Here is an 11154-nt window from a genome sequence, read left to right as displayed (position 1 = left end):
GAACCCTCAGCTGTAAACAGATAGATAGATAGATAGATAGATAGATAGATAGATAGATAGATAGATAGATAGATAGATAGATAGATAGATAGATAGATAGATAGATAGATAGATAGATAGATAGATAGATAGATAGATAGATAGATAGATAGATAGATAGATAGATAGATAGATAGATAGATAGATAGATAGATAGATAGATAGATAGATAGATTTGGACAATCAAACAGAAGCAATAGAGTAAGTAATTCATTATTTTAACTTTCATTTGTATTTTAGTAACAGTGCAGGAGCATATAGAAAAATGTTATGACTGTGTTAAAATTGACACAGATGCATCCCAGAGTCCATCACGTCATACAGGAGTAGCAGCCATAGTTCCAGACTTTAAACTTGAAACAGGGAAGAAACTAAATGAGGGGCTTTCTGCCAGCACTGTAGAAATAATGCATCGTTACTTTCAGTACTTTCAGAGTGGATTGATGAGACAAGTGTTCATCTTTAGTCAGTTTACAAAGAAATCATTCAGAAAGTCATTCTACTAGACATCCAGCAGATACTACAGATCCTTCTCAAAATATTAGCATATTGTGATAAAGTTCATTATTTTCCATAATGTCATGATGAAAATTTAACATTCATATATTTTAGATTAATTGCACACTAACTGAAATATTTCAGGTATTTTATTGTCTTAATACGGATGATTTTGGCATACAGCTCATGAAAACCCAAAATTTCTATCTCACAAAATTAGCATATCATTAAAAGGGTCTCTAAACGAGCTATGAACCTAATCATCTGAATCAACGAGTTAACTCTAAACACCTGCAAAAGATTCCTGAGGCCTTTAAAACTCCCAGCCTGGTTCATCACTCAAAACCCCAATTATGGGTAAGACTGCCGACCTGACTGCTGTCCAGAAGGCCACTATTGACACCCTCAAGCAAGAGGGTAAGACACAGAAAGACATTTCTGAACGAATAGGCTGTTCCCAGAGTGCTGTATCAAGGCACCTCAGTGGGAAGTCTGTGGGAAGGAAAAAGTGTGGCAGAAAACGCTGCACAACGAGAAGAGGTGACCGGACCCTGAGGAAGATTGTGGAGAAGGGCCGATTCCAGACCTTGGGGGACCTGCGGAAGCAGTGGACTGAGTCTGGAGTAGAAACATCCAGAGCCACCGTGCACAGGCGTGTGCAGGAAATGGGCTACAGGTGCCGCATTCCCCAGGTCAAGCCACTTTTGAACCAGAAACAGCGGCAGAAGCGCCTGACCTGGGCTACAGAGAAGCAGCACTGGACTGTTGCTCAGTGGTCCAAAGTACTTTTTTCGGATGAAAGCAAATTCTGCATGTCATTCAGAAATCAAGGTGCCAGAGTCTGGAGGAAGACTGGGGAGAAGGAAATGCCAAAATGCCAGAAGTCCAGTGTCAAGTACCCACATTCAGTGATGGTCTGGGGTGCCGTGTCAGCTGCTGGTGTTGGTCCACTGTGTTTTATCAAGGGCAGGGTCAATGCAGCTAGCTATCAGGAGATTTTGGAGCACTTCATGCTTCCATCTGCTGAAAAGCTTTATGGAGATGAAGATTTCATTTTTCAGCACGACCTGGCACCTGCTCACAGTGCCAAAACCACTGGTAAATGGTTTACTGACCATGGTATCACTGTGCTCAATTGGCCTGCCAACTCTCCTGACCTGAACCCCATAGAGAATCTGTGGGATATTGTGAAGAAAACGTTGAGAGACTCAAGACCCAACACTCTGGATGAGCTAAAGGCCGCTATCGAAGCATCCTGGGCCTCCATAAGACCTCAGCAGAGCCACAGGCTGATTGCCTCCATGCCACGCCACATTGAAGCAGTCATTTCTGCAAAAGGATTCCCGACCAAGTATTGAGTGCATAACTGTACATGATTATTTGAAGGTTGACGTTTTTTGTATTAAAAACACTTTTCTTTTATTGGTCGGATGAAATATGCTAATTTTGTGAGATAGGAATTTTGGGTTTTCATGAGCTGTATGCCAAAATCATCCATATTAAGACAATAAAAGACCTGAAATATTTCAGTTAGTGTGCAATGAATCTAAAATATATGAATGTTAAATTTTCATCATTACATTATGGAAAATAATGAACTTTATCACAATATGCTAATATTTTGAGAAGGACCTGTATGTATAGATGCGTGTTGTACATAAGTGTTTTTAGTAACTCATTAAAGATTCTGAGTAATTAACTCATGAAAAAATAATAATTTAAAAACAATATGAACTGTAGGGGATTACAGATGAAAAAAAGCCATTAGACTAATTCTGGCTTCTTTAACCTGAATTGTCATTTATTTTATGAAATTCCACTGTCCCATTTTAAATAAATGACTAAAAATAATAATGAAATGAGAATTTTTGATTTGTCATTCATATCCATCCAGGAGTTATACAGGTCAAGGGTCAGGAAAAGAGCTGCAAAAATCTCTGCAGACCCCACACATCCTGCACATAAACTGTTCAGAGTTTTACCTTCAGGTGGCGCTACAGAGACAGTTTCTTCCCCCAGGCTGTTTCTCTGATGAACATTTAATGGAGTAGCCAAGTCGCAATTCCATCTTCTATATGTGTATATTATATATACGTATTTAAGGATATAAAGATATATGCAGAATATATCTTATAACACAAAAACAACAACAAAAAAAGAAACCCAGAAAGCAAAGTGTACCGGAGTTAAATTCCTTGTTTGTTGTATGAACAAACCTGCAATAAAGCTGATTCTGATATTTTCTTGGGGAGTGTGCTTGGTGTAATAAAGAGGGTGCTTGTGTTACTTCAGGTGTTTTTATTCAAGAAAAGTAATTTCTGTACAGTAGAAGAACTCAAACGGTTTCTTTTTTTTGAGACAATTTCTCCTCTTTATATCTTCTTTCTCTTTCATATTTATAACATTCTAATATAACATGTTGTATTGTTTCATATTTTCCACAGTAATCACATTTACCAGTATTATGCTTTTGAATTTTAAAAAGTGTATAATTAAGTCCTGTATGCCCAAATCTCAACCTTGTTATCACTCTTTCCTCCTTTCTATTTCATCTTCCATTTCTTCTTTCTCCTACTATCTTCTGAATTTTATAAAACCATCTTCCTGTTTTTCCTTCATCCCACCTTTTTTGCCATTTTTCCATCAGCTTTCCTTGAACAAAACTCTTTCCCTCAGATTTACTTGTTTTAACTATAAAACTAATAGGATTTTGAATTATCCTCTTTGCTATTTTATCTGCCTTCTCGTTTTCTTCTACTCCAATATGTGCTGGAATCCACACAAATATAACTATCAAGCCCATTTTTTGTATTCTGTATAATGTATGAAATATTTCTAATAAAATGTCCATCCTACTATCTGATTGATTATATTTTAAACTTAATAATGCAGAGCTTGAATCTGAGCAAATGACTGTTTTTAATGGTTTTATGTCTTCTACCCATTGTAAAGCTAATAATATAGCCAATATTTCTCCTGTGTTTACTGATAAGCCGTCTGTAATTCGTTTTCCTATTTTTAGATTGAATTCTGATACTACAAAAGCTATTCCTACTTTTCCATTTATTTGTGATGCATCTGTATATATTTGAATATATCTATAATAATTATTTAAATGTATCTGTATTAAATAACTATCTGCAATGTAAGATTTATCTTGCTTCTTTTCCATTATTGACATATCTACTGTTGCTTCTGGTAGAATCCATGGTGGTATAATTGATATTAGTGATGTTTGACTAATTTCTAAATCAATCATTTTAAATTCTTTTACTTTATTTTCAATTGTCCATCCAAAACTCTTCATTTCTTTCTTTTCTTTTTCCCAACATGGATTTAAAATTTCCCAAATTGGATGATCCAAGTTATTACCTTGTAAATTTAACCAATAATTTATTTCTAGTTTTATTCTTCTTAACTCTAACGGCATTTCTCCCATTTCTATTTCTATTGCTGCTGTTGGTGTAGTTTTAAATGCTCCAGTACATAATCTTAATGCCTGATGTTGGATAATATCTAATTTAACCAGATGTGTTTTAGCTGCTGAACCGTAAACTATACAACCAAAGTCTATGTTAGATCTTATCATTCTTGTGTAAATCTGTTTTAGTGATTTCCTATCTGCTCCCCAGTCACTGCCAGCCAAGCATCTCATAATATTTAAAATGTTCTTACATTTATCAACAACTTTTTGAATATGTATATTCTATTTTAGTTTTTCATCAAACCATAATCCTAAAAATGTTATATACTTTACTTGCTCTAATTCTTGGTTATATAATTTTAATTTTATTTCCTTGTTTATTTTTTTCTGATTAAATATCATTACTTTGGTTTTTTCAACTGAAAACTTAAATCCCCATTGTAACGCCCATTTCTCTATTTCAATAAATCTAGATTTTTTCCTCTTTTCCAAACAGCTCCATCATCTGCAAAAAGTGAACATCCCATTACTTTTCCAATATCTTTAAAAACATCATTTATCATAACTGAAAACAATAACGGACTTATAATACTCCCCTGTGGAGTTCCATTTTCTACTATGTATTTACCTGAGACCACTTCCCCAATTCTAACTTGTATTTTTCTATTTATTAAAAAGTATTTAATCCATTTAAAAATTTTCCCTTTAATGCCCAGTATTTGTAATTTAATTAATAATCCTTCCACCCACATCATATCATATGCTTTTTGTGTATCAAAAAATACTGCTACTAAACTTTCTTTATTTACCTGTGCTCTTCTAATTTCATGCTCTAAGCAAAGCATTGGATCATTAGTACTCCTCCCTTTTCTAAAACCACTTTGATACTTTGACATATATCCTTTATTATTTAAATAATATACTAGTCTACTATTAATCATTTTGTCCATTATTTTGCATAGATTTGATGTTAAGACTATTGGTCTACATTTCCTGGAAAGCTGACTTGGTCTGAATGAAGCAGTGAAGTGGTTCACACGTCATCGGTGACGTCACATGAAGCAAGCTCCGCCCCACTGCTTCACCATAACTACTCTGTCGAGTTTGAAGCGTGCTTTGAAGCCTCGGTGTTAGAGGTAACATCACTGCATCCAGTTAAGAAAGAATTAGAAAATTGTTGGGAAAGAGGAAAGACTGTAAAAAATAGTTTTGGCAAACCGTCCGGCGCCTCAGGAGGGGGAAGCAGTGCTTCGCCAACACTGTTTACAGTGGGGGTGGGGAGCTGCTGACCTTGACTGAGGACATTATCGGGCGGTGGAAGGAGTACTTCGAGGATCTCCCCAATCCTGCCATCATGTATTCCCTGGTGGAAGCAGAGGCTGGGGACTCGGGGTTGGACTCTTTCATCACCCAGGCTGAAGTCACCGAGGTGGTTAAAAAGCTCCACGGTGGCAAGGCTTCGGGGGTGGATGAGATCTGCCCTGAGTACCTCAAGTCTCTGGATGTTGTAGGGCTGTCATGGTTGACACGCCTCTTCAACATTGCGTGGCGGACAGGGACAGTGCCTCTGGACTGGCAGACTGGGGTGGTGGTCCCCCTACATAAGAAGGGTGACCGGAGGGTGTGTTCCAACTACAGGGGGATCACACTCCTCAGCCTCCATGGTAAGGCCTACGCCAGGGTATTGGAGAGGAGAGTCTGGCCGATAGTCGAACCTCGGCTTCAGGAGGAGCAGTATGGTTTTCGTCCCGGCCGTCGGACACTGAACCAGCTCTATACCCTCTACAGGGTACTCGAGGATTCGTGGGAGTTTGCCCAACCGGTCCACATGTGTTTTGTGGACCTAGAAAAGGTATTCGACTGTGTCCCTCGTGATGCCCTGTGGGGGGTGCTCCAGGAGTATGGAATCAGGGGTCCTTTATTAGGGGCCATCTGGTCTCTGTACGAGTGGAGCAGGAGTTTGGTTCGCATTGCCGGCACTAAGTCGGACCTGTTCCTGGTGCATGTTGGACTCCGGCAGGGCTGCCCTTTGTCACCGGTCCTGTTCATAACTTTTATGGACAGGATTTCTAGGCGCAGCCAAGGACCGGAGGGGGTCTGGTTTGGGGACCAGAGGATTTCGTCTCTTCTTTTTGCAGATGACGTGGTCCTGCTGGTCCCATCTAGCCAAGACCTACAGCATGCGCTGGGGCGGTTCGCAGCCGAGTGTGAAGCGGCTGGGATGAAAATCAGCTCCTCCAAGTCCGAGGCCATGGTACTCAACCAGAAAAGGGTGGCTTGTCCTCTTCAGGTTGGAGGGGAGTTCCTGCCTCAAGTGGAGGAGTTTAAGTATCTCAGGGTCTTGTTCACGAGTGAGGGAAGAATGGAGCGGGAGATCGACAGACGGATCGCTGCGACTGCCACAGTAATGGGGCGCTGTGCCGGTCCATTGTGGTGAAGAGAGAGCTGAGACGAAAAGCAAAGCTCTCAATTTACTGGCCGGTCTACGTTCCTACCCTCACCTATGGCCATGAACTTTGGGTCATGACCGAAAGAATGAGATCACGGATACAAGCGGCTGAAATGAGCTTCCTCCGTAAAAAAAGTAGACATTGATATGCCAATAAAGTTGACTAAATCTGAAGGTAAAAGTATAGTTTGGAAAGAAATTAAGAAGTTATGGAAAATGAGGTGAGATAATGAGATAAAAGGGAGACATTTATATAGGATTCAAAATACAGTTGATGTTACAAGAATGAGAGGATTAAATAGGAGGGAGGATGTAATTATAAATAGAATAAGAACTGGTCATAGTTTGTTGAACTCTTTAAGATGGGGAAACATCTTACTGGTTTATGTAACTGGTGTAATTCTATAGAAATGATGGAACATGTTTTTATTAATTGCAAGAAATATGTGAGTCAAATAAGATTATTGAGTATGGAAATATGTTGTAATAGAGAGCTGAAGGTTGCTCAGTTGAATATGATGGAGGAAAAGAGAAGATATTTCGTTTTTTGAAAAATACTGGTCTCATTGAGAGAAGTTGAGGAAAGAAGTAATGAGGAGAAAAATCCAACAGATGGCGGTAGAGCAACAATGGTGGATGCAAGCTGCTGTCAAAAACTAAAGAAGAAGAAGAAGTACACGTGTGTCCGGTCCGATCCAGGTTCTGCTCGGGTTTCAGCTGGTGTCAGTACATAGTGATGGATGAGCGCAGCCGGCTGTGCTCCGTGTGGCTCGGTTCTGAGACCGGGATCCTAAAGGGGGTCGATCTGGACCGGAAGCAGGCCTTTAACTTTTGCAACACGCGCACGCTGAGCCGAGAGCAGGAGGTGCGCGCGCTGTCCTGGGGAGACTCCGCGGAGAGCGAGCTGCTGGTGGGCTGTTCGGACGGAACCGTCCGAACCTTCAGCACCGAGAAGGGCGTCTTTACAGAGGCCCGGAGCTGCGGAGACCCGCAGGAGGGTTGCTTCAGCGGGCTAGCCTCGCTGCGGGGCTCCGCCATCATCACCTGCGTGGAGTGCGGCAAGCTGCGGGTGTGGAGGGAGGACAGCAGCGGGCCCGTGGCCGAGCTGGACGCGGGGAGCAACGTGTGCAGGATGCGGCAGAGCCCGGTGGACCAGAACAGGGTCGCAACAGGGGGTAAGGAGAACGTTCTGAAGCTCTGGGACCTGGAGCGGCCCGAAAAACCGGTGTTTACCGCAAAGAATCTGCGGGACGACTGGCTGGATCTGCGGAGACCGCACTGGGTCAAAGACATGAGCTTTATCCCGGACTCCGACAAGGTGGTCACCTGCACAGGTTACCATCAGGTAACTGGTTCCGATTCTGTGTCGTCATAATATTAAACAAGTTGTATGTGTAAAAGGTGAAAGCCATCAGCTGATGAGGTCAGTGTGACGTCATATGTTAATGGTAAACAAACTATAGATGGAGCAAGGTCACAACAAGGTCACAACAAGGTCACAACAAGCTCGGTCAGTAGGACAGTAGGACAGATCAGTTAATGGTACCGGCCCAGTTAATGGTACCGGCCCAGGTACACAGCTGGGTGGAGTATAGATTGAATGTCAGCGTTTGTTAAAGGTAGAGAAATATCGGTTATCGACCATAACGGTAATATTAATATTAGATATCGAAATGGGCCCAAGTTTTCACATCGGTGCATCCCTCGTTTTTACATTAAATGCCACAAATTGAATTGTTGTGATAAAAGTTTCTGTCCATGTTGCCCAATCCTGCTGGACAGTTCTGTTCACTTCAATATTCATTTAAAAATGTACGTATTCAAAGATACTGTTCATGATAGAAGTTCTGAGTGTTGGAGTGACTGGGGTTCTGCTCAGATTGGATCATTTCATCTAACAGCAGTAAAAACATCTTCCAGCAGGTTTTAATGAAGGCTGTGAGGTTTGATATCAGTTGGATTCCATAATATTAAATATATTTCAGTATAGGTGATAAAGTGTACAAGCTGTACTTGAATGCACCATCAGGTTGTGGCCTCTGTAAAGGTATAAGGACAAAACCAATGAGGCAGATCTCACCTGAACACAACACTGGAGCATGATGGGATCTGCTGCGGATGATGAAAACAATAAATATGATCATTTGTTTCAGCAAACACTGAATAATCTACTGACTGTTCGATCGTTGTTGGCAAATTAATCAGTGTTATACATTTTGGAATAAATGCAATCTAAGATAATTTAGTTTGACTGCTGAAGAGGTCTTAGACGCCACACCTGCTAATGGTGGGGTTCTGATCCAAACTTTGGGGCACAGATTAACAGCTCTGTTAACGTAAGCTCTGTTCAACCAGAACTTCCTTCACATAGCCACCAGTTCTGTACTTCTGGCTCCCGTAAAGCTGCTGGACCCAAAGCAGCCTCGTAATTCAGGTTTGCCACGTTTCTCCAAAGAAATGAACCAGAACCTTATTCTGGTCTCCAGTGAAAAATGTTTTGAAGGGGCGTGGCGCTGATGGTGTAGGGTTAAAGCGTGTGACCATATGCAGAGGCAGCGGTCCTCGAAGCGGCCGTCCCGGGTTCGGGTCCCGGACCCGGCGACATTCGCCGAATGTGTCCCCCTCTTTCCTGTCTGCCTACTGTCAAAAAATATAAAAATTTAAAAAAGGCCACTAGTGCTGAAAAAATATCTTTAAAAAAAAATGTTTTGAAGGGGCGTGGCGCTGATGGTGTAGGGTTAAAGCGTGTGACCATATGCAGAGGCAGCGGTCCTCGAAGCGGCCGTCCCGGGTTCGGGTCCCGGACCCGGCGACATTCGCCGAATGTGTCCCCCTCTTTCCTGTCTGCCTACTGTCAAAAAATATAAAAATTTAAAAAAGGCCACTAGTGCTGAAAAAAAATCTTTAAAAAAAAATGGTTTGAAGGGGCGTGGCGCTGATGGTGTAGGGTTAAAGCGTGTGACCATATGCAGAGGCAGCGGTCCTCGAAGCGGCCGTCCCGGGTTCGGGTCCCGGACCCGGCGACATTCGCCGAATGTGTCCCCCTCTTTCCTGTCTGCCTACTGTCAAAAAATATAAAAATTTAAAAAAGGCCACTAGTGCTGAAAAAAAATCTTTAAAAAAAAATGGTTTGAAGGGGCGTGGCGCTGATGGTGTAGGGTTAAAGCGTGTGACCATATGCAGAGGCTGCGGTCCTTGAAGCGGCCGTCCCGGGTTCGGGTCCCGGACCCGGCGACATGGTTTGAAGAATGAAACTGTAACAGACTCCATGTGGGGGCACTAAATGCACACAGAAGGAAAACTGATGCTGGGAATTAGTTTTTCCGAGCTGCTGGTCCAGTTTGCCACAACAAATAAATCCTGATATTCCAGAAATGTGAAGCATTTTGTCCGGGTTACTCATGAGAAAGAAAAGGCTCAAGACTGAGAAGGATTTGGTTTTAAACCAAATTTTCAAGAGTTTGAGGAAAAAGGAGCTAAAGGAGCTCCTCTACAGGAGGACAACTAGGCCCCAGAATGAGTAGGAACAGGATATGAAACTATGTTAGTGTCATCCGGTGTGAGGTCAGCTTTTTTGTTCTTTCATTCTCAGGTCCACGTGTTTGACCCTTCGACCCCTCAGAGGCGTCCCGTCCTGGAAGCTGAGTTCGGGGAGTACCCGCTCACAGCTCTGTCTTTGCCCGCTGCGGGTGACACCGTGGTGGTGGGGAACACCCAGGGTCAGATCGCCCTGCTGGACCTGAGGAAGGGGCTGGTCCACGGCTGTCTGAAGGGGCTGTCGGGCGGCGTGCGCGCCCTGCAGTGCCATGCCTCCCAGCCCCTGGTGGCGTCCTGCGGCCTGGACCGCTTCCTCCGCATCCACAGCCTGAAGGACCGAAAACTGCAGCACAAAGTCTACCTGAAGTCCCGGCTGAACTGCCTCCTGCTGGCCAGCCGGGAACTGCAGGGCGGAGGGGCAGGGGGCTCTGCAGAGGGAGGGGCGGAGCAGGAGGTGAAGGAGGAGGAGGACGAGGTGTGGAACAGCATGGAGCGGGTGGAGGAGGCGATGAAGAGGAAAGCAACAGGAGGAGGAGGAGAGGAGGTGAAGAGGAAGAAAGGAGGAGACTGAGAGGTGTTTAAGGTGTGAGGAGAGTGTGGGAGATACCAGTGTCTACAGACTGGAACAGATTTAAAGCTGTTGGACTGAAGTGAGACGTGTTCACAGATTTATTACAACAAACCAGAACCTTAGAAATCACCTGAACGTCCCGTCGGTTCTGATCCCACAGATTTGTCTTCTGGTGTCGGATCTTGTAGTTTGTATTTCTAACTGTATTTTAATAAATCTACCTTTTGTAGTTAAGACTAAAATCTTGTTTCTCTGTTATGTGGTGATTATAATAGTCCAGTCAGGAGGACATTCAGTACAGAAGTTCTGGTTTCAACCCAGTTTGTCGCCGTTTTACTGTGAGATGGAGTGTAGGTTGGAGAAGCTCCTAAAGATGACTCAAGCTGTCACATGACGTGTAAACCAGGAAATGGGCAATTATGGCTCACCACCCAGGGTGGCAGGAGTACGAGGGATGGGGTTCAGCTGCACAGTTGTTTGGTTTATCTGTGTATTAATATCTAAACATCTACAGCTCTATGGAAAAGTGTTTTATAGAATAAATGTTTGTTTAGATGTTTAAACTTTAAATTGAAGAACAGATCAGTGAGATCCATCAGTCTGAAAGGGGCTATGAAGCCATTTCTAAGGGTCTCC

The 11154-nt window shown here is 42.7% G+C and overlaps 1 protein-coding gene across 1 annotated transcript; it reads left to right on the top strand.

Annotated features, from left to right (window-relative positions):
- The first annotated feature begins 7051 nt into the window (after positions 1 to 7051).
- wdr74 (WD repeat domain 74) lies at positions 7052 to 10760 on the top strand. Its single transcript, XM_047391729.1, has 2 exons — positions 7052 to 7755; positions 10003 to 10760. Exons 1-2 carry the CDS (start codon positions 7147 to 7149, stop codon positions 10516 to 10518), a joined length of 1125 nt encoding a protein of 374 aa, XP_047247685.1. The 5' UTR covers positions 7052 to 7146; the 3' UTR covers positions 10519 to 10760.
- Positions 10761 to 11154: the final 394 nt, after the last annotated feature.

This window comes from Girardinichthys multiradiatus, chromosome 18 (assembly GCF_021462225.1).
Source record: "Girardinichthys multiradiatus isolate DD_20200921_A chromosome 18, DD_fGirMul_XY1, whole genome shotgun sequence".
Taxonomy (NCBI): Eukaryota; Metazoa; Chordata; class Actinopteri; order Cyprinodontiformes; family Goodeidae; genus Girardinichthys; species Girardinichthys multiradiatus.
This window is presented reverse-complemented; position numbering and strand designations above follow the sequence as displayed.

Bases quoted from the DNA above. Each gene is read 5' to 3' on its own strand.
- wdr74 (XM_047391729.1), top strand. From the start codon at position 7,147: ATGGATGAGCGCAGCCGGCTGTGCTCCGTGTGGCTCGGTTCTGAGACC. The intron at 7,756-10,002 runs GTAACTGGTTCC...TTTCATTCTCAG, and splicing joins CCTGCACAGGTTACCATCAG to GTCCACGTGTTTGACCCTTC.